The 24795-nt window shown below is 36.9% G+C and overlaps 1 protein-coding gene across 4 annotated transcripts in view; it reads left to right on the forward strand.

Moving 5' to 3' along the window:
- Positions 1–293: 293 nt before the first annotated feature.
- The window catches only part of Efa6 (Exchange factor for Arf 6), a 57017-nt gene continuing 32515 nt past the window's right edge, over positions 294–24795 (forward strand). For all 4 annotated transcript variants that reach the window (XR_010517785.1, XM_065225803.1, XM_065225805.1 and 1 more), the window contains exons 1-3: positions 294–808; positions 17331–17397; positions 18628–18681. Coding sequence is in view for 3 of the 4 variants with exons in the window: in XM_065225803.1 (XP_065081875.1) it covers positions 776–808; positions 17331–17397; positions 18628–18681 (154 nt within the window). In the remaining variant the exon portion in view is untranslated. The remainder of the gene's footprint in view (positions 809–17330; positions 17398–18627; positions 18682–24795) is intronic.

Genomic DNA, 24795 nt, shown 5'->3' on the forward strand with positions numbered 1-24795 from the left:
TTGAGAAAAGTTCGAAGCTGTTTCAGGTGTCAAGTCGTGTTTAAAATTCAAATATTCTATCCTAAGTGGTATCTCTGTAGGGGCACCCCTTGTCGTGTTGTTACTTGATTCATGTGCATCAGCTGAGCCCGTTCCCAAGCTGGTATTGGTGGTACAGCAAGCTACCAAGTCATGGCCGTGCGAATTTCGAATTTTCTCTCTCACTCACCTGGCTGAGTCTGTCCGTGTGTCTGCGCGTTGTTTTTTTTTTTCTCAATCGAACGCGGATACCAGCTCTCACGACGCTGCTGTTTGGCTGTTTCAGTTTCAGTTTTTCCTCGTGTACATTGAGACGATCTAGCGAAGCGGTACACGTCCCCGCTTTCTGTCTGTCTGTCCGTGTGAACTTGTGGAGCTGACCGCAGTACGCTTTTGGTTATGGTGTCAAGTTTCGTCGAGGGTGCGTTGCCGAAAATGATAAGGCTTTACTGTGAGGAATTTCTCTAGAAGATTTTCTGGAGTCGCGTGGCTTTGCGATACGCGATCGGTTTCCCATGTGCTGCCCGTAAGGGGTGTGGAACGCGTGGTGTGCACCAAGACCTTGAGTTTAAAGTTCTGAACCCTGGTACTTGAACTCCGCGGGTGGGTAAAGAGGAGCAGAGTGTAGGCAGTACAGGAGAGACATGTGGTAGCATAGCGAAGAGTGCCAGGATACAGTGAAGTGCTTGTTTTGGTGTGGTATTTCAATCAGGTGGTTGATTTTACTGAAGACTAGCTGAACTCGATATCAGATAAAATGCTGGACGTGTCATCGTTTTGTACGCGCATGGTAAGGAAATTGAGCTTTATATTCTCTGTTGCTATGTCGAAGATTGTAGATCAGAACGACAATTCACGATTACAGTCAACTCCCCACAACTGGAGTATGATATAGTAGATATCGCTATGTACAATCATAGTGGAGTGATTTTCATGAGTATTACTAGATGCTGAGATTTGGGCGTAATTGCTTTTGTAAACAAACGCTTCAATCGACGATTTCTCGCGAATAAAAGCTCAGCCTAGAAAATTAACATCACAAAAAGTTAGAGGAATGATTCCTCTAGCATGTGGTATAATTTATTCGCGATTGACGTGTTTGTTTACAAAAGCAATTACGCCCAAATCTCGAAGTTCTGCGGAAGTATGAATTTGTTAGGCATTTGGAGCATCTGCATATCAGCATTAACGGCAAGCGTAAATTGAAAGATCACTAAGCACGACACGGAATATATACCTGTTATCAATATAGTGTTCTAGTGAGATCATTATCATACACACTACTAAAAAGTCCTGTAAATTTCGGTTTCCTGAGACTGAAGCATGTTCGTTTACGTTCCATGATTTACATCCAATATGTATTACGTCTCGTGTAGAAGTAGTTATTTCTAAGTGTGTACATAATACATTCGCATTAGCGTAGACTAAACTCTTCGTAAATATAATTATGACAACAACATCCAATCTTCATAACAAACGGAAACATTCAATCAAAATGAACCGCCGTCACATGGTTCCACTTCGGTGAAACAAACTGATTTGAGCCAACAAACGTCAAGTTGTCTTATAAAAGTGTGTACCTAAAGGGTGTGCACGATATTATTTGCACTCATTAAATGTTTAAGATGATATTTTTTTGTTAACTTTTCTCTTTATGAATTATAACCGGATTATCTACCCTGCATAGGCTATTGTATGTACAGTCGTAAAGGATGGAATGAGCAAAAAGTAGTTAACTCAAATATAATGTTTTTATGTTTAGCGTACACTTTAAAAAATAACACTTGATTTTCGAAGGTGTGTGTCTACGAAATCTCTTGCCATTTTTGGTTTCGGAATTTTGCCTTCAATGTGTAAGATGGCTACTAAACAAGGGAACCAGTATTTCAAAATTTAGCGAACGCATTCGTTAAATTCAAATCATTATTTGTGAAGGCTGACCTTAAACAGCTTCCTGGTCGTCAAGAGTGAAACCGGAACAGAACTAGTTCAGGACAACTTAGGCAACAAATCAGATGAAATTTTCAAGAAAACTATTTGGTCGGGCAGGTGATTTGCACTGGTGAGCTCTAGAGCTTTATGACAGCTGGCATCATCTTCCAGAATATTTACGTGAGCGAGTGTTTGAACAAATGCGTATTGCTTTTTATTAGTAACCAATGATACCCTGTATAGGCCTAATCTCGTGTCTTGTCATTGCGGTTAGTTACATAAAAATTTTATGAAACCAAAAAAGGTTGCAGTTGTAGCCATAAACTAGAATCCGCCAAATAGTTATACTTCGGCCATTTTAAAAATATTGAACAATCAATCATCACGAGAAACCTCACAAAGGATCCAGAATATTTAAGTTGAAAATAAAAATCAAAACAAAACGACGAATTTGAATTTGGCAAAGCAGTGAGTGAGCTCAACAATATCAGGACTTCATGTGAGAGTAAGCTGCCAAAATAACATGAAATATGTAGTTGAAGATGCTAATTTCAAATAACAGACTAGAGTGGTAATTTTTATACGATAGATGAGGAGATGAAAGTATAGAGTTGATAGTTCCGTTAGAGTACGGCAGTGTGAAATTGTAGAGTAGAAAGCGAGCAAGGACAACTTTTATGACTGAATGTACAAATCGGTTTGATCATCCAAACTCCTCCGTTGGAGAGGGATGGCAAGGGTATCCCCCCGCCACCACTGGCAAAAAGAGATGATCACCGACACGCTCAAGTACCGACGATGTGTTTGAAACAGTTCTATCGATTTTTACCGCACTCAAGTTGTTATCTGAAGGAAGGCATCCAGTCGTAGGTTTGGAAATTGCAGCTATTGTTACCTCTACCACGGTATGTAATAATATGTAATACCACGCAGAAGTATATTAAAACAAATAGTTAAAGTATAAAATATGTGATTATTTATTAACATTATTTTTTTACATTTCATTTTGTGACTAATTTTTGCTCGTTCCACCCTTTAGGTGGTAGGTATTTCTCAACATTATAATTATTGTTATTTATTTTTTCATTTATTCATATCTGCTGCCTTCTATTTCTGCAGAGTTGTGGACCATTTTGCTGAATTATTTGCCTCAGGGATGAAATACATCCCGTTCTCGCGGTACCTTTTCAAAACCCTTTTCGAATAACAGGAAACTAATCCAATCAAACTAGCTTCGATATGTCAAATTTTAAGCGTAGACAGATTTAAAGATAGAAAAAAAAATCAGATTGACCGCCCACGGTTGCTGCTCTGTTATTACCAGATCAGCTGCAATTACACAGAGAACCAACAGATGATGTTTGGGACTAACATTCATCCTCAATGTGTAAGAACTGGAGATCTTATATTTAGCAATACCAGCGCCGGCCGTGTCCGAATGCAGGTCAACTAGGGAATGGGAAGGAATGTGTTGACGTGGTACTCGCTGTGAAGGAAACCGAGAAATCCTCTGCGCTTCCACGAGAAATCACTGGGATGTTGGATGTGGGGAAAGGTTGCACAGGTCTATTTTTAGATCAGGACCCACACTGTGGTAAGTGATGCGATCGGTGTTAACGAAGAATTTGTTTTCATTAAAATCTAGTGGGTATAGAATAAGGCAAAGTGAAAAATTGCAAGGAAGGGGACGGGCCTGGGATTGAACTCCCGACCTTCTGCTCAGTAAGCAGAAACGGTAACCACTGAGCTACCGAGCCTCGTCCGTAGACAGATTTAAAGATAGAGAGAAGTAAAATCTCAAATGATCTTCTTCAAAGGAGAAGATATCGGCTTTAAAAATCCTGTTCTCATAATTAAACCCACTTTTAAAAAAAATCCATTAATTCAGGAGGTTACCCATTCGGGAAATGCGGGAAAATGTCGAGAATTCCAATGCAAATTCGGGAAAACCGAGAATGTGCACTTTGTGTACTCAATTTTGGGTAGCTCTAGTTTTGACGGATATGAGTAGATCCTACTCAAATTTGTGTTGTTTAGAATTAGCGTGCATCCCGCGCTGTTTTTGCCCACAAAGTGAGCTATTCGCATAACCTTGGTCTATACATCTATAGCGGACGGTACGCATGTCCAGTGTTGGCAAAATCATCAATCAAATGATATTTTTCCACTCTCATACGCTCTCAATATCACGCGTGATATCGGAACAAACTGTCATGCTTGATATTGATTCTACAAGCTCCTTTGATATTGCGAGACTATTCACAAAATGTCAAAATGAAGCTAAGAGTTGAATCGACACAAAAATGATTCCGTTGCACATCGTTTTCTAAAAAGGAGAAAGTAGAGTTTGTTATCTCTCTTTACTCTTCACCGATGACAGACACGAAGCTACTGGTTGCCAGCAGTGACGGTAGTTTCGTGTCGCGTTCGGATGTAAAGCAGAAATCATGAAACTCAAACTCACCACGGTTTGGTTAGAATTGTAGCTGGTATGTTTTGTAAGCTTTATGTTCGTAGCTACGATATCGTGGGTTGAAATATCATCCGCAGTTGCTGGCTTATTGATTGTTGTCTACGAAAATCAAGCGTGATCTTGAGCATTGGCGAGATTTGATTTTTTCAAATATTCAACACTGCGCATGTCATTATATTCAATGTATTGTCCATGTTACCTTAAATGTCTTCAATATATGAAGATCGGCAATAATATTGACAATATATTGTTATATATAACTATGTATCATCAATATTATTGACAATATTTCCATTATTTTATCCATAGTGTAACTAGCGCTTTAAATCTTGGTCTTTATATCCTCATTCGTACAATCGCCATCAAAACAGAAACACTTAGAAATATAGGAATGGTTCCCACACTGTAAACCGCAACAAAGATTTCGAAAGGTCATATATGATTTGATCTATTTTTTGAGAATATTTCTTTTGATTCCCGCTATTTTTACCACATAGTTTGATAAAGGAGGTCTAGCATATAAACTTCAAAGGGCCATACTGCACGTTTGCATCCAACTGTGCTCAAGTTTTAGGAAAATTTTCAGGACCTGATTTGAAATCGATTGAGCTTGGTGGAGCAAAATTGATGTTTTGAACCACCCTAATGGACAATCCCTACATGGAACTCTGAATTGAGTTGATGAGGTAATTTTCAGAGAAAAGCTATACAGTACTACTTCTTTTTCTTCATATTAGCTTATTGTGTGTTCTCAACTTAGTGTTCTAGATGCACTTCCACAGTTATTAATTGAGAGCTTTCGATGCCTGTACCATTTTTGCATTGGTATAATTGTGTGGCAAGTCCAATCATACTTCTATGCCCAGGGAAGTTCCAACCCGAAAAATTCCTATACCGGACCGGGAATTGAACCCAGCCACCTCCAGCATGTTCTTGCTTTGTAGCTGCGCCTTTACCAACTGAGCTAAGGGAGCCCCCCCCCCCCTCCTATACGGTACTAACAACTCTATAATGCGAAGAATCCTGGGACTGAACTCACTATCGTTTGCTCAGTTTACAAAAACGGTTGCCATTAGGCCACCGAGCCCCTCACATTACAATTACAACACATCACTTATGACCGGGTTGTTATTATCACCATTCGAATCTGACGACGGAAAATGTCTCGAAAAATGATGCATCAGCTGAAAAGCGGTAGTAAAGAAACCATTGAATTACATACTCCTAAGAAGTTTTCCATGATTTCCGACCGTGATCGCGAACAAGTCCTATTTCACCGTGAATATTACTTCGATTTATAGGACCGCCTATTTATATTTTGCGATCGAAATTCAATTACAGGTCGGACTCAATTATCGATAGAGACGGTTTTCGGTATTTTTTTTACAATTAATTTATATTTAATTCATTGCAATAACTTTAAAACTATTTGTAGACCAGATTGGCCGATTTCTCTGATTTCTTTCTTCAAATTTGTCTCACGTTTCCGTGCGAAGATTTATTGAAAAATTTCAATTATATTATTTTAAAAAGTCAAGATTCAATCAAAATGGTTCAATTTTAGACGAGGGAAAATCGTGGCGGAAAAGGAAAATGGCGTGTGTTTGCGGACGGTCCGATTACTCTTGAAAAATCCCTATCAAACGAAATCGAATCCTATCGAAACTAGAGCGAAAGTGAAGCGCAGTGGAACGTGTTGAAATTCGCAGGAGCCCGATCCGGGTCTTAAATCATTATTAAACCCTTCTGAGGAGGTCATTTCACTTGGACGGCTTCTTTGCTGTCGTTTTCCTGTTGATGTTTCCTTTTTGAGCGACCGTCGTTAGCGGCTAGTTGGTACCAATTCCATCGTGTCGGATCGGTTTGGGATGACACTCATTACCATGATCGTCCATTGGAGTGTTTTGTTATGAAAACGAATGACCTCTATGCTATATATGCTATGCTATGCTAAATAAACTTGCCATGGCATTTGGATATTTCTGGTTGACATTTTTGTTTCTTTTAATCGCATATAACTGTAGATTTTTCATTCTTTTACTCGTGAAACAAATCAGTATTTGGCCAAATTATATTCGACCAAATGGATCCATTCGGGCAAATGAACCGGAACCGTTCAAACCCGGTGACGATGACGACCTCAAGAAACTGACTCCACCCCGTCAGCCTCCAACAGACCTTGAAAAACCGGCCCCGATTGATCAGAAACCGCCTCCAGTTCTTGATCCCGAAAAGGCCCAGCACAATTTTCGTCCATTCCCAAAAACAATCAAACTCGTGGTCCTTTGCGGTGAAGGGAATATATGTTAGTTGAAAAGGTACCATATCAGGATTCATCATGCTAAGTGACGTGTTCGTTTGATACTATGAACTCTATAATACCTTGAAGGTTCTATTCAGTAACCAAAAATAGTCGCCACTAGGCCAGCGAACCTCTAAACCGCTGCGTCGTGCGAAGTGTGAAATATAAAATAATTTGTAGGGGAAATGGATGTAATGTCGGCCTAAAAGCCCCTAATTTGGGCCCATACATAAAGTCAGCAATCGACTAAATTTTCAATAGCGACCAAAAATATCCATTAGTACTGACCCAATGACGCGTTCATCTAGATAAAATAGATAAATAGCAGGTTTTAGCGATGGGCCCAATCTTAGATCCATAGGCCAACATTAGAGCCATTTCCCCTATTATTCATATTATTCTTAACGTTCGCTCGACGCCACTCTCTCACAATGTTAGCCATCTTTTTTGTTTATTAAGTTATTTGATAAGGCTCAATCGAATTAACTTTACAGAGCCGAGGATTCTTATACACTATACACAACATCGTAAAACTATAGTCAAAAGGTACAGCACATAAAGTGTTAATTATCTTCCGCTGTCCAATAAGCTTCCTTCATCAGAACGGGATCCGCTTCCAGTGGTTTCATTGTATGGCAGTATAACCAACGAGGAGCAGAGCGCTTCCATTGCAGCAATGGACGCAATACGTGATCATCATTCACACACTCATCACGAAATGGTTGCTTTCCAAAGTCGACGTCGCATCGACCGAAAGAACTGCTGACGATGAACATTGAGGAGAAACACACAATAGTTGCTGCCGAGTAAGCAGACGATCGCGTGACACACCTCGAGAGTGGCCTACTTCTGTCGATAGCCGAGTGAACACTGTCGTTTACCATCTTATGATAAGTTGTTTTTATTAGGTGTATGGATATGCACAATGTAACGGTGAAGGCCAATGTTACGCGAAAAGAAGCATCAGTAGAAAAACGGTTGTTCGCCATTCACATTAAATAATTTTTTCGGAAGAATTCAACAATAATTTCTTTCCGAGATCGAGAACACATCCTGCTGTAGAGACAAAGAAACTAAAGGAACATTAAGATTATCCATCAAAGGTAATCTACCTTGTGAAAACTGCTGTGGTAAAGTCAGTTGAATGAACGAATTATAGAAGTGATCATGAGCGAGAAAATCCTTCCCCAAGATTAGCCAACGTGAACTCTGTGCTGGTCTGGAATACGCCAAAAATCTTCGAAAAATACTCCTATAAATCTTTTAATTTGATCAAATCATAAAATTTACTGACTGCATGTACAGTAAGATTAAATAAGACACCATTATTTGCTGAAACAACGTGAATTCCTACACGATTTCATGCAATGTATGTAACAATTTAATCCAACAACCTTACTCGATAGAGGAAAACAAGCTTTTAGTCGCCATCCTAAGTGTGTACTGAAGTAGGGAAATAATTGTACAACTCCATCGACACTACCTGCAGCACTGGTGTTCGGAATGTGTTTGGTTTGGTTTGAATGCTTTGCCGTTGCGAAAGGATAGGTAGATGTTTTTTTTTTCGTTTTACTTTGTTCCGTTGATGGCCTTACCGGAACCTTTCCTCTGCCTAGGCTGCGGTACTTGACGTTCGAAACGTGGAATGCATGCGATGCACACAAAGTACACAATAACAAACATTCACAGCAATCGCCAACATCATCAGTAGGGCGATGCGTTGTTTATCGATTGGACCTTGGGCAGGTAAGGTGTAATGGAAATAAAAAAAAACATGCCAGACGATGACGTAATGAGATCATATGTTTATGATGCGCTTGGATTTACGTATAATTGATTGACGGGGCAGTATGTAAACATAGACGTAGGAGCAGGCAATTATTGTAAAAATACACAAGGAGATGGGTAACAAGTATCGAATGGACGAACAGAGGAACCGTCAAAAGTATTGATTTGTGTTGCTTTAAATTCCGCCTCAAGCAGCTATGAGGAAAAGTGTGGAACAATTATAGAAGTAATTTATATCTCTATTGATGGTTAAAATAGACCGGAATGATCGACGAAAAACTTTTCGACCTAGTTTGAATCAAATTGAATGTGTGAAACAAAAAAAATGATAAATATTTTACCTTTTTCTGTTCGATGCAATCGACAAATGATTTCTATTTTTAACACCGCAAAATGATAAAGAGAGAATCTCAAAAGCTAACAATACTAAGGTATTCGAGGCGAAAATTTATGCAAATATTTTAGTATAGCCAATAAAGATAGAAACCAATAAAGCCAAAACGAAATCATCATCCTTAGAGCAGGTGGTGGGGCGAGCATCGTCTCTTTATCGAATGAAGCTACCACCTCATCTCATCACCATTATAGGCGACTGAGGGCCTATAGCTGTGTGGTATGGATGGGCGCTTTGTAGGAGCCTTGTCTTTGACTGTCTGTGAACTGAGAAACGAAAAATAAACATATTCTTTTTATCGGAACGCGGTGGTACGATAGAGCTCTTGTTGATAAAAAAAATCATCTCCAACCGAGTTGTACCAATGACGTTGTTATGAATTTTGACTAAGGGATGTAAATAATTAGCTTTTTTTTTGGCGACACTTTTCACCTAGCAGGAGAAAATACAATAAGAAAACCAATATATTGATCCGGGTAGCATCCGGGTTATTTTAAAGAAATTTCCAATAGAACAAACAAACTTCCCGAGAAAGTAAATGAGAGAACTCCTATTCCTAAAACGACTTTCTTCTTATTTTTAATGGGCAGCACTTTGCGCCAGGTCTTGATTTCCATCTCGAACTCGATTCGAACTCGTCTCGTCAAGAAGCATGACTTTGTTTTGCAGCGGCATCTTTCCCGTCTGAGTTTAAGTTTTAGTTTAGTTTTCATTATTAAAGAGATTTCCTTTTACCACCTGAGTCAAGAGAGGTCCGATTCCTGAAACGTAGTAATTTTAATGTTGGAAAACTTCTTTCTGGTCGCATACTTACTTGGTATAGACGATTTGACTGACTTTTCGAGATAATTTCATCGTTTAGAATAAAATGAGTGACATAACCTCGAATTGATCTTGTGTTCGGTAACGAAACCAATACTTCGTCAAATGAAAATTAGATTCCATCCCACACCACGATTGTGTTCACCATTGATTGATGACGACATTGATGGATTTTAATACATTGGTGGCGAAATAGACACACATCGGCAAAGTGAGATGCGAACGAAGCTGTTGTCAATCGTTGAGCAAGCAGTGCCAATTTATTTATTTTTAGTGCACAAAATAATTATCTCTAATATTCTGATACAGTTGGACCCTGATTTTGGCAAAACAAAAATTTGAATTTTCTGTAAGTACAGTAATGACCCAGGCCTCTTTTGAAGATCTTTTCTAATGTTCTAGAATAGAGAAGTCCTAGAATTTCAGAGAACTTCACAGGTGTCAAGCAAACTTGAGAAATATAGAAAACTTGAGGGGTATTGTGAAATTTTTTAAGAAGTTGTCCTAACTTTTGGAGCAGTTTAAAGATCTATAATCGTAAATTTAGAAAAATTCAGAATAGTTCCACGATGTGCGAGAACCCTTAAGATGTTCCGAGAATTTAAGGGAAGTACAGAGACCTTCCAAGAATTTATGAAAACTTCAAAAATATTTCAGGAACTTCACAGAAGTCCAGAGAATTTCAGGGAAATTTAAATGTGATTACGGGAATTCCAACTAATTAACGAGCAGAACCGAGAATTGAGAGCTTTATGGAAGCATCGAGAACATCAAGACAGGTCAGAGAATCAAAGGTTATTTCCGGAAACTTCTGCAATGCTCCGAGAGAATTTCTGGAACGTAATAAAAATTATATGAACATCCGGAAAACGTGAGAGTATTTTAAGGGTGTTATATCAACTTAAAAAAATTGTGTTGATTAGTGAACATCAACGAAGTTCCATTAATTTAAAAAAAATGCGAGAACTTTTAGCAAGCAGCGATATGTTCAAGAAAGTCCAGAAAGCTTCTAATAAATTTGTATCTTTTTGCATAGTTTCATGATATTCAGCGAAGTTCCGAGTACTTCGAGGACGATCAGATAGCTTCAGAATAATCCCATTAACTTAAGCAAATTTTGCAGCGACTTACAAGGAGTTTCGTGGAATTGTTGGGTATTTCAAGAATTCTATGATTGATCCGAAAACGTCAGGGAATTATGAATATATATCAGAAAATTTGCCGGATTTTTAAACAAATTTAGATAACTACAGGTAACGGGTTCTTAAAAAATAATGATAAATTCAAGACAGTCTAGAGAACTTTAAAGAAATTCAGTAATCGTTTAGGCAGTTTTAATAACACCAAGAAAGTTTAGATAAAGTTTTAAATTAGTGTCGATAATTTAAGGGAAATTTGATGAACTTCAGAAACATCTTGAGAAGTTCAGTGAAAATCATAGAACTATATTAATTATTACGTTCTAGTTCCATAAAAATTGCGGGAGCTTCGAAAAACTTCGAAAACTTCACAGAAAGACAGTGGCCTTCAGAAATATTTCGAAAACTTTATATGAATCTATGGAGCTTAAGGGGAGATCCGCAAACTCCAGGAATTTTAATGAACATTAGCAAAATGCGGGAGCATTTCAAAGAAGTTAAGTAAGCTCCGAAAATTGGAGGAAATTCGGGGGGAGTTCAGTTCCATTAGTTTCAGAAAATTTGTGGGAAATTTAAAGCAGGTCCCAGATTTTCAGATAACTTCGGAGACGTTTATATGTTAATTGAAGCCTTTGCTTAAGTTCAGAAGTTCACAGCAAAAACTTTAGAGAAGTTTTGAGAATTTCAAAAAAGAACAGAAAACCTCAGAGCCAGTTCCGTTAACATTAGAGAAGTCACATAAATTTTAAAGAAGTTTGAAGAACTTCAGCGAATTTTTAAACCTTTAGAGGAGATCCATGATCCTTACAAAAATTTAGGAAACTTTAGAAAATCCTAAAAAGTTTAGGGAAGTTTAAGAATTTGATGAGAAGTATTGTGAGGCTCAGGTTAGTTTCCCAAATACAAAAGAACTTCAAGGCTGTTTCATTAACTTCAGGAAAAAATTGGGAACTTTCAAGTAGTTCTGAAAACCTCAGAATAGCCCAATCCATATTCAATGAAGAAATCATATTCCTCAAAATTTTGATGAAACTATACTCCGAATTCAATTTTCTTTTAGTTTTCTTTGGAATTGCCTTACAATTCTTAACAATAAGAAACCCTTTCGAAAGATCCTCCGAATATTAATTATTAAGATAAGAATATTAAGATTTCCTTTTCAATCTCACTCCTGCCCTTGGAATTCTACTCACATTGAAAGTCTCCTATGAATTCATTGGCTTTTTTCCTCACAACTTCCTTAGATTTCTTCTCATAATTTGTTTGGCAAACAATCCTGAATTGAGTTCCCGAATTCCTTTGAAGATATCCTGGAGTTATTCTCAGATTTAATTGTAATCCTCCTTTTAGTATTTTCAAATCGTCGATTAAAGTGATTGTTTACAAAATTGGATACGTCGATTTGAATAGTTATGATTGAATTCTTCAAAATAAGAATAGAAGTACGCCGAGAAAACTTCTCAAGAAATTCAAAACGTATTGTAATACAATCAACTTTATTTTCCTCGCTATTTGCTTTTATTTATTGAAAATATTAATTTTGGATTGGATTTATCGTCAGAAACAACACCAATTCTGATACTTGAATTATTTGTGTGCTGAAACATGGATAATTTCTACAAGTTTTAAACTTTGACAATCTCAAACGATAATAAATTTTACAGCTTATGACCTATAACAAATGAATTTGATGTGAATTTCAAAGGAACTCTAGGGATAATTTCAAGGGATTTCAGATGAGAATTGCAAGAATTGTTAGGAAAACTTGAAGTGAAATCTGAGCATTCCTTTCCAGTTAGTTTTGTTGAACTCCAGATTCCAGGTGGAACGTAAGGAGAATTCCAAGGTAGTTCTGAGTAGAATCCCAAGGGAATTCTTGTAGGATGCAATAGAAATTTCCAACAGAATTCTGAGGAGGATTCCAAGGTAATTCCAAAGATAATTCCAAGAGAGATCTGAGAGTTTTAAGATTTTTTTAGGAGAACTCCATGGAACTTTTGAGTAGAATGCCAAGCATAAGGAGAATTCAAATGGACTTCTGAAACGAGTTCTATAAAAAATCTGAAGTTAAAGTCTGGAACGTGCAAAAATTGGTCAACTTCAAATTGTTGTATTTCTGTTAAAAATGCATAAAAAATCTGAAATGTTGCATTTGGAAGTTGAGTGTATATACAATGGTTACTATGATGAGTATTCACCGTTTGATCTCCAGTTTTCAAAATGACGTCCAAGCAAGAGGAGCAGCGTGTCAAAATTTTGCTCGCGCAGCAAGAGAATCCAACGTTCTCACACGCCAAGTTGGCAAAATTGCTGGATGTGGCCAAATCGACCGTGACAAACGTCTTAAAAGTGTTCGGGGAGCGTCTGTAGACCGCCAGGAAGCCTGGAAGCGGCAGCAATCTTAATCCGGACGTGGAAGTAACGACGAAGAAGGTGGCGGTGAAATATAAGCGGAATCCTAACCTCTCTATCCGAGACGTCGCTGGCAAGCTCAATGTCTCACATACTACTGTGCTGCGGGCCAAGAAACGAGCCGGGTTGTCGACGTTTAAGAAGGTGAAGGTGACGAACCGAGATTACAAACAAAACACGTCGGCAAAGCAGCGGTCCCGAAAGCTGTATACGAATCTGCTCACAAAGTTCGACTGTGTCGTCATGGACGACGAAACTTATGTGAAGGCGGATTTCAAGCAGTTTCCGGGACAGGAGTTTTATACCGCATCAGGAAAAGGGAAGGTGGCTGAAATTTTCAAAACCATCAAATTATTGAAGTTCCCGAAAAAAATATCTCGTCTGGCAGGCCATATGACCATACGTGTGGTCTAAAAAGTGGCATTTTCATTATTACGGAAACCATCAACAAGAGATCTACGTCCGGGAGTGCCTGGAAAAGCGGCTGCTACCATTCCTAAAGCAACATAATAGACCTGTGCTGTTCTGGTCGGACTTGGCGAGCTGCCATTATGGGAAAAAGGCAATCGAGTGGTACGATGCGAACAACGTGGTTGTGGTACCCAAAGACCACAACCATCCCAACAGCCCAGAACTCCGCCCTATCGAACGATATTGGGCCTTGGTCAAACAGAATCTCAAAAAAAAAAACTAATAAATGCATGGAAAACGAGCAGCAGTTTAAATCTAACTGGCATTTGGCGGCGAATAAAGGTCGATGAGACCACTGTGCAAAATTTAATCGAAGGGGTTAAGCGGAAGGCACGGCAGTTCGGATTTGTCAAACCAAATAAATAAACGAACATTTTTTCCTTTAACATATGAATTGAACTACCAAAAGAAAAATAAGAAGATTTTTGTGATATGAATTTTGACTGAAAGAAACAATTTTTTTGTCGACCAATTTTTGCGCGTTCCAGTCTTTAATTAAAAGAAATTATAAGGAAAGTTTCAAAGGAATACTTAAGGCTATTCCTGCTATCACTTTTAAAGAACTCTAAGAAGAATTCCTAGAGAATTGTGAGGAGCATTGCAAGGAATTTAGGGGACAACTGAGGAGCTTAGAGGAAATTGCGATGCTAATTGCATGGGAATTTTACGAGAATAATCAGTAAATTCATTGTTTTCCGTCCTGAGTACCAATGCTACCGACGCCAAGTTCGTAGGTAATAGAGTGAACCCAATTAAGAATTTCAAGACAATTTCAGAGTGAATCAAAGAGCCTTCTGTAGAGAATTTGTAGATAATTATGGAGCAAATTGTAAGGGAATACCAAACATACGCACTCTGAGAAAATGTAGAGATGATTCTATGGAAATTATTAAGAGGATTCTAAAGAAATCATGTGGAGAACTCCAAGGGTATTAAGATGATACAAACATAGAATTTGTTTCGGGACTACAGAAGACAAATCAAGATACACTGGAGTCGCTTTTTATGCGGGTGATACGACCCGCGTAAAAAAAAAACCGCGTAAATTCCGGAATCCACGTAAAAAAATCCGCGTAAATTCCAAAATCCGCGTAGAAAAAACCGCGTGAAAAAAAAACCGTGTAAAAAGTGACTCCAGTGTATAACGATAAACCGCGTAAATTCTGAAATCCGCGTAAAAACTCCGAAATCCGCGTAAAAACTCCGAAATCCGCGTAAAAAATTACGCGGTTTTTTTTACGTGGATTTCGGATTTTTTTAGGAGAATTTCAGAATTTACGTGGTTTATCGTTATACACTGGAGTCGCTTTTTACGCGGTTTTTTTTTCCGAAATCCGCGTAAAAAAACCGTGTAAATTCCGAAATCTGCGTAGAAAAAAAAAACCGTGAAAAAAACCGTACCGCGTAAAAAGCGACTCCAGTGTATAAGATTAAAAAAAAAAAAACGGAAATCTGAAACTTGGAATTTTTTATTTGATATCTCATGCTTAGAAAAGTTCTTCAATCTTCAATCTGAATCATGAGCAGCTTACAGAATTCAAAACTAACAGAAGTATTCTAAATGATTTTGAACCTGGACACATTTTCAAAACTTAAAGATGTTGCATTTTTTGCTACCTTAAGCTTAACAATAAAGAGATAAATCGACCTTAGTAAAACACATTTTGACTCCTGGAAGTAGATAGTCCTTCGTTTGAAATATTACCAGTTCATTCGTGATTTTGCAGTTCCCTACTACACCCTTGGTTACGCATGTTTGTCGAAACGTAGTCCACACTTCGGACGGATATGGGAGACTGGGGTGAAATCGGCCAAATTTCACCTCCGGCCATTTGGGTTGTTTAGGGTTATCTGAATTAAAAATGTAACCGAAATCCAAAACTTCATCAATTTTGGTACACTGGAACTATTTTAAATAAGTACGATTACATTAGCAAAAATCACCATCTTAGCGCTCCTTGGTGGGACTTTGTATGGGAGCGAGCTGTCAACGAATAGATTTAGTGTCAAGGATCAAACATTTAAATCTTGATTTAAAAATCGAGATGAATGTCTACGGGATCGATAAAATTATCGTTGTGTTCAGAACTCGAAGCTCCATCAGATGATGTATAAAAATTTGTATATTTTTCGAAGTTAAACAACCCAGTTCTTAGAATTCCGATGTAATTTTAGAGATAATTCCAAGACAGTTCTGAATCAAACTTTCAAGTAATTTTTACGAGAATTCTAAGGAATTTATAAGAGACCTCCAAGACAAGAAGATGAAATGAATCCAAAGGGAATTCATAAAATAATTCAATGAAAATTCTGAAGTTAATTCCAGAGCAATTCTAAGGAGTATTCAAAAGAATAGTAATACAAGTTGTAAGGAAATTTCCACTGGAGCATTGAGGTAAATTTCAAAGCAATAGCTAGGACAGTTTCAAAGTTACTGCTGTAATGATTTTAGATAACTCAAACAGGGATCCTTAGGGAGTTCTGAAGAGCATATCTAGGAATTTACGGGTCTACTCCAAGAGAACTCTGGGTGACATTTAGAGAGAATTCTGATGATAATTACAGGGTAATTTTAGAAGAATGCATAGTGATTTAGGGGAAACGTGAGTTTCTTTCAGAAGAATTCTTTGCTAGGTAATACAGCGAACCCAATATATAATTTTAAGACAATTGCAGAGTGAATCTAAGATCCTTCTTAGATAATTTCTAGAGTGTTATGGGGCGAGAGAGTTCTAAGATGAACTCTGAAGAAATTTTGAGATGATTCTAAAGAAATACTTGAAAACATAAAAACATAATACATTAGTAGATCTTTTGTTACAAACTAATACCCCTGAAAATGGCAGCATTTATGTTGAAAATTAAAGCACTTAAAATTCCGAAATAAATTATTTACTGTTAATTCAATTAACGATCATTCCAACTATATATGTACATGATTATCTAATAGTGGCAGCAACAGTGCAACAGTGATAAACAAATTTTCAATTTACACTTCAATGTATTTTTTTTTTTTTTTTTTCGGAGCAACAATGTTATAACAACCAGCCACTCTATCGCTTTGCCGTTTTGCGTGGGCTGATCTGAGCACACAACAGTAAACATGCAGTCCGAATGATTGATTTTCTTACTGCCATCGGGGAGCGGGAGCCGGGAAAAAGCGTCACATTTTATCGCCAATCAATCTATGCGGATATAACTCACCTTGGTTTGTGCATTCTGCCTGCCTGCCATACGTTTTGGCATGCCTTGACGGACCTACCTTCCGCACAAATCCATCACTTATTTCCTGTCGGATTTACCAAGCGCAACAATGTGTGTGTGTGTCTCTTCCTTTCTATCCTTCCGTAGGAATATCCTCCTGCCATAATCGATGATGGTGCCTCTGTCACGCATCACAATACCGAGTTGCACAATTATATAGTAGGTTAAGGTTGTTTGGGATAATACCAAACAGGTGTACGACCTTCAGAATACTGAATTCATTTACTTTAAATCTACTGAGCAATCTGCAACCTGATTCCCTTGTTTAGATCAAATTGACTGATAATTTGTCTTTATCACTTTCGTTCGTTCCAGGTCGAAGCCGGTGATGTAATCGTGAAAGTTAATGGGACCGACGTCCACGGATTCACCACCAAAGACGGTAAGAAATGAGCTGCCTCCCATGAAATCCATTATGAAAGACCATTCTGCCCACTAGGATTAACTTATGTTTTCATCTTTTTGTCATATTGTTCATCTTCGTTTTGCTTTTCCTTTATTGTTTGACTGGCTTCTTTTTTTATTCAAAATAATTCGCTTTTAAAATTTACGCAAATTTCTCCGATGTACAGCAAACTCATAGTTCATGCACAATTTTGCTTAAATGTACAAGAGAATTCATGTAGATTTACGCGATTTTATTTTCGTTTCAGTAATTCATAACGAAAAAAAAAAAAAATATTTGTTATAGTCAAACATAGTTCTTATTTTTTAGCATATCCGCAATAAATTGTGATTAGGGCGAAACTGGCAAAATGTAAACAAATTGATATTTTATGGCAATCAGACGGAGCAAACGAAGATCTACTGACAAATACACACAAATATTTTTTTTATCTTCCACTATCGAAAAATCCGTGCAATCCAAAAGACGTAACAGAATTTATTTCTAATCAAACTTAAAAATGTATTACACTTTCTTTTTTGGCGACAGGGCGTAATTTTGAAAAATTTGAATGAACGGGTGAAACCAATGATCCCAAAGCCGTATTTAGGAAGACAAAAAATTTAAGGGTTAAGGGTGACACTTTTAAGGAAATCAAAACAAGGCGCATAGTATTGGGCGAATTGTTTTTGTCATACATATTAGGAGCGATTTAATGAGAGCGTATTCTTAAGGTTTCGCATTTTCGGGCGTAATTATAAAAATGACGAGTTATCAAGAGAAAATTAATAAAACAGGGATTTTACAATCAACACAAATAAAAATGGAGCAATTTTCCGATCATAAATGTAATTGCAATATAAAAAATACTGCTACACCTTTAATTAAAAATCCAATGAGTACAAGCAAACTCATTGCTCGGTTTTTTTCTCAATTTATTTTACATTTTGCTTGTTTCGCCCTAATCACAATTTGCACCGGATATTTTTTACATTGCGAGAATATATAAAATTTTGTCATTTGTCTGTTTCTTTTTAAATTAATTTAATTTGATTTGTTTATCAACCTCAATAATGTTAAGACCTTCGTTTAAATTCTTATTCAGCTGTACATCATGCACCATTAATGCTCTTCCCTTCATTCGTCCGCGTGCTATTCTTCTTCTTCCGCCAGCGTCTGCTCCTACTCACATTCTCATAACTTTTTGTTCTGTTTTCTTCATTGCAGTGCTGAAATGCCTCCGACTTTCGACGGATCCAGTTACGCTAGAGCTGAAAAGAGGTCAGTATGAAAAACTTCGTCTTCGTCAAAAATCACAAATCAGCATCAATACAATCTCGAAAACCTAGCGCAAAAAATCCTAACTTTCATTCGTTTAACCAGCTCATTCTGTTTATCATTCCCGACAGCGGCTGATGGTAGCGATGAGCACTAATTTTTACTGTTAATTTTTTTTTAAAGAAAATCATCATGGCAATCAAAATTAACCTTCTTTTTGCAAAGTAGTACCATACAAATCCAAAAACAACATCGATGGCACAAACCACACACTCATGGATCATGATCACGGTAGAATCATCCGCCAGTTTTCCGTTTCATTCCCCGACAACAACATAGAAAAGAGTGACTAGTTACTTTCTAACCGTAGCGAATCGACGAATAATGCTGGTGGGCAGAAGTTTAGTTTGCGTCTTTTCCTTTCTTCTGTACTTTCAGAAACTTTTGACTGTCTGTAAACACTCAAAAGTAGTAAATCAGATAATCGCGATTCATCCTAGAGTGTTGTAAGTAGCGTTGGATGAGGTTGTTTTCGGAGTTGTTTCTGGTTTGATCCATTTTGTGCAAATTTATTCGGTTGTAGTTGCTTATGTGTTGTCAAATCGATAGGTTTTATATTTCTTTCATGTGTTCAGAGTTGTTTGGTCCATTAGTGGATTTTTCACTTAGGATTTTGGTATGATCAGTAATTGATGTAACCCCTCACTTATTTATGTCGTTCCCAGGAATAATCAACTCACTAAATAGTTGCAAAGATTTTGGATTACATTTTTTTACACACACTAAATATGCATGAAATAAAACGAAATCCAAGTTTCAAAGTATTCTTAAAAGTCGAGTTTCTATTGAGTTAGTCTAGAACATCTTGACTCTTTATCTTCCTTTATACTCTCAATTCTGTTTCACGCGTTTTATTTTCGGATTTGTCCCCATTTAATGAATGTGTATATTATTTTCAATAGAGATAACTACCCCATTTCCGGGCTATTAAACACAACCCGCACTTAGTCTTTCTTAATCTAGTGCGGCTTAGTACCAAACGGAATGCTGTTATTATTGATGGCTTAAAAATGTATTTACCTTTCTGTACGTACCGTAACATTTGATAAAGAGAAACCAATCGTTCAGATATTGCCAAAAGTCTAACACTGCTTCTTGACGCCAAACTCGGATTCTGAACTCGGCCTAACGCATTGAAACGCCATTGAAACGCCTTTGAATCCACTTCGGCCTATCGGACGAAGATAAAAATTGATTCGGTCGGAGCACTTCTTTTTGTTTTTGAGAATAATGGGTACAAACGTTCATATCACGCGTGCTCATTGACTTCGTTCCGTAGCTTATTAACCAAAGTATCGTACCAAACGCATAATTGACTTGTTAACTCTGGAATCATGGATTTATTTGAAGTTTTCTGCTCGATAGGCCCAAAATGGGCGATTAGGCCGAAGTAGTTCTCTACCCTATCACCGTTTTATTCGATTTTTTTTTCTGAAATTGAGGTCACACGATCAAAAATACGGACAAAAAAATCAATCGCTTTAAAATAAAAAAAGTAAGAGGTTGTATACAAGACAGGACCGTAGAGTCGTAGAGCGTAGGATTACGTACTCGGTATCAATATTCGGCGACTGTGTTAGGGAAACAATTTTTTTTTGCAAGCAATCGGTGATAATTTTGATCACCATTGCAACAGTTGGACATGTGTGTAATTTTCAATAGTGACCTATTGAAAATTGATAAAGTGTTCATTTTAGGAGATTCGTAGAAACATTTCCAATAAATTAGATTGTTTAGAATTAAAATCCATCCGCTATTGACAGAGTTATAAGCAGGACTGGATGCGAGTCACTTTTTAGTAATTTGGTCACTTTTATCAAGCCAGTCATTAAAAAGTCTCTAAAGTCACTTTTTCTAGCAATAAGTCACTATTTCAAAAAAAAAAATTAAACGTGAATTTATTTCAAGATTGATCATTCTTCTGGATAGGCCTATATTTTGTTCTATTTTTGAACAATTCGAAGTTGACGACCTGGTATAGAGATTTTTTTTTACGTTTATCATTCTTCTCTAAATATCTACAGGGTGTCCACTCATTTGGCTAAATAAGGTTCCCTGAGCTTTCCAGGTTTTTCTATAACTTTGGCGGATAATTTCCAGGTTTATAATAAGAAACTATTTATGAAATGCGTAAAAAATATGTTTTTAACGCAAACGTGTTTAAGATATGACAATCAGTTTTAAAGAAACAGCGTTAGCTCAAATCCATTAAATGTTGAACACTTACTTCATTTTAGGAAGTCTAAGATTACGCCTTTTTCAATGGCTTGACGTTTCGTACTATCAAAAATGTGGAAACTTTAATGAATTATTTATTGATCTCAGCTAGATTAAAGAGCTAGATTCCAGAGATCTTAAGGGGTGCCCCGAAACTTTAGCCCAGTCAATTGAATTGGTTTAAAAATCTATAAGCGTGAGTTTAGACAAATTCAGGATAGTTCCATTAGGTGCTGTAATAAAATCGAGAATTCTTAAGATGTTCGGAGCGATTCAGTATAGAGACCTTCAGAAAATTTATGAAATCTTCAGAAATATTTCAGGGACTTCACAGAAATCCAGAGAATTCCAGGGAAGTTTAAAGGTGTTTACGAGAATTCCATTTATTTAAAAGCAGAACTGAGATCTTTATTAGAGTTGAGAGTTTTAGGGAAGCTCCGAGAACATGAAATAATTAAAGGGTAGTTCAAAAAATTTCAAGGAAATTGCAGAAACCGGAATTTCCGGAAACTTCGGTTTGCTCAGAGAAAATTTCTGGAACGCAATAAAAATTCTATGAACATCCGGAAAATATGAGAGTATTTCAATGGTCTTATATCATGGAAATTTCAAGATCTATAGAAAATTCGAAAATTTAGCTAAGTTGATTAGAGAACATCAACGAAGTACCATTAATTAAAAAAGGCGAGAACTTTTAGCAAGCACAGAGAACTTCTTAATTGTTTCATTATATTCAGTGAAGTTCCGAGTACTTCTGACGTCATAACGAAATTCAATTTTATTTCCATTTCGTCAAGCCAGTGTAGACTACATACAATGATTATTACAATGTTTACTTACATACTATGCATTAATTCTATTCTGTTTTAGCTTAGTTTTTATTTGCTGCTTGGACATAGTGATGTCAATAGTTCCGCAATGTAAATTATATAGGTGCATCATTCGATTGATTGGGCTATTTTTTGCATAGTTTGTTCTGTACGATATTTCTGAAAATAAATTCCGTGTTCTAAGATATCGACAAGGTGTGTAAAAGTTTAATTGTGCGAGAATTTCTGCCGAATCTATGCGCATTGAAATAATGTCGTTGATGAAGAAAAGCATTGCAAATTGGCGGCGCTCCTTAAGTGTTTGTATATCGATGAGCATGCTGCGCGCTTCATAAGATGGTAATGGAAATGCAGTCCAATTCAATTTACGTAAAGCATATAAAAGGAATTGTCTTTGGACAGATTCTATGCGTTCTTCGTGTATGGAAATGTATGGATTCCATACTAGGTGGCAGTATTCCAGAATTGGCCTTACATATGTGGTATATAAAAGCTTAATAGTGTATGGGTCTTCGAAATTATGACTGAACCTTTTGATGAAGCCTAGCATTCTGTTTGCTTTACTAATGATAGTATTATAATGTTCTATAAAAGTTAGTTTGGAGTCTAGGATTACACCTAGATCTCTTACAATTTTGCTTTTTTCTACTATTTGGTTGCCTAATGATATTTCAATATGCGGTGTTTCAATTTTTCTGCTAAATGCTATTGCAGTACATTTTTTACGTTCAGTTGAAGTAGTGGAATATATTGATTTCATTCTGGAATTCTTCTGCATCGCTAGAATTACTTATTTCCATAAAGAGCTTCATGTCGTCTGCATATACAAGCAATTTTATTTTTTTAAGTATGTAGGAAATGTCGTTTATGTACAAAATAAAAAGAAGTGGGCCTAAATGAGAACCCTGGGGTACCCCAGAGGTGACTGAAATTGGTTCTGAAAGTTTATTTTGAAAGCGGACTATTTGTTTACGATGTGTTAGGTATGATTGAAGCCAATTTAAAAGTCCAGGCTCCATTCCTATTTTCTGCAATTTGAGGATTAATAATGGTATGTCGATGCGGTCAAATGCTTTACTGAAGTCGGTGTATAGCGCTTCAACGTGCTTGCCAATGTCCAACGCTTTAATAATGAAAGATACATATTCTAGAAGATTAGAGGTAGTTGAGCGACCTTTAAAAAAGCCGTGCTGTTTACTTGTAATTAGATTTTTCACCTGCTGAAAAATATTGCCGTTTACGATTGATTCAAAAGGTTTTGGAATGCAAGAAATAATAGCAATTCCACGATAATTTCGAAGACGATTAGATAACATCAGAAAAATCCCATTAACTTAAGGAAATTTGCAATGTCTTACAAGGAGTTCCTTGAAATGATGGGATATTCTGAGAATTCTATGATTGATTCGAAAACTTTAGAAGCTTCAGGGAATTATAAATATATATATCAGAAAATTTACCGGAACATTTGATCAATTTAGAGAAATTAAGGGAAAATTAGTGATTTAAGGTAAAGTTCCGTGAGCGTTTATAAACTTTATAAAACTTAAGGAAAATTGTAGAACTTAAAGGCAATTAAATCAATTCCAGTAAAATGATGGGTTCATTTAAAAAATACTAACGCAGGGCAGTCTAGTGATTTTTAAGGAAATTGAGAAATATTTTGGGCAGTTTTAAAAACACCAGGAAACTCTAGACTATTGAAGAAGTTATGAATTAGTTTCGATAATTTGAACTTCAGACAAATCTTGAGAACTTCAGTGAAAATCATAAAACTATATGAATTGTTTCGCTGCGGAGCGGAAGCCTATAGAAGATCCTGAAGTCCAGAATAACTTCGAAAATTTCACAGAAGTACAGAGATCTTTATAAACATTTCGAGAACTTCATAAACGTCTAACGTAAGGGACGAGAACTTCAGAAACTTATATGGACAGTTTGGTAGCGTTTCAAATAAGCTTAGTAAGGCTCCAAAACAAGAGACATTCCAGGGGACTTCAGTTCCATTAGTTTCACTAAATAAGCGGAAAATTTAAAAAAGTTCCCAGATTTTCAGATAACTTTAGAGAGGTTAAGAAAATTATTGAGGTTTTCACGAAAGTCCAGAAGTTCGCGGAAGCTTAAACATTTTTAGAACAGTTCAATTAAATTCAGGGTGATACATCAAGCTTCATGAGAACTGCAAACACTTTAGAGAAGTTTCGAGAGCTTCAAGAAACATAAAGTTGTTCTAATGTTGAAACCGGATAAAAATCCAGCTGAAGCTTCTAGCTACCGTCCAACCATGATCTTCTTGTCAAATTTTTCGGTGTAAATGGCTTTCACCGATTCAGGAACATCCTTTCCGTTGGGCGAAGTGTAGAACTGCGGTCCTGGCAGAGTCTAATAATCGAGTTTCACATATGTCTTATCATCCAAGATTATACAACCCGATTTTTTCCCCAGCATTGAGTCGTACAGCTTTTGAGCTCTTGTCTTCACAAATGTAGCCTGCTTTTTGCTTCGTTTTGGTTGCTTAAAACGATCTCTTATCTTCCACGCCTCGGAGAATCTTCGAAAGTGCATGATTCTTCATACATTCGTAATGCGGTTTGTACTGTTCCAACGCTCACAACCTCCTCCTTAGCCAGTTTGCTTAAGGAAAGTCCACTCACGGTACACCATTTGTTCGCAATCCGTTTTCTTTGTTCAGGAGTAAGGCCACGCATTTCCTCGCAAAATATAAAAAAAAAAAAAACTGACAACACGTGCTAGAGTAGGATGTAAACATCAGGATGCAGACAGAATTTTGTGAAATATTTCACGCAGTTTGAAATGACGGTTCACCGTTAGTATATTTATAATTATCGAAACGGTCTTTAGTAGTGGCATTAGTGACTAAAATTTTGAGAAAAATTACCAAATAGTGTGAAAGTGTAGAGTTGATAGTTCCGTTAGAGTACGGCAGTGTGAAAATTGTATATAGAGAGTAGAAAGCGAGCAAGGACAACTTTAGGAAGGTACAAATAGG

This window comes from Ochlerotatus camptorhynchus, unplaced genomic scaffold (genome assembly GCF_037179485.1).
Source record: "Ochlerotatus camptorhynchus isolate MF236.1 unplaced genomic scaffold, CSIRO-AGI_Acam_v1.1 ptg000237l, whole genome shotgun sequence".
Taxonomy (NCBI): Eukaryota; Metazoa; Arthropoda; class Insecta; order Diptera; family Culicidae; genus Ochlerotatus; species Ochlerotatus camptorhynchus.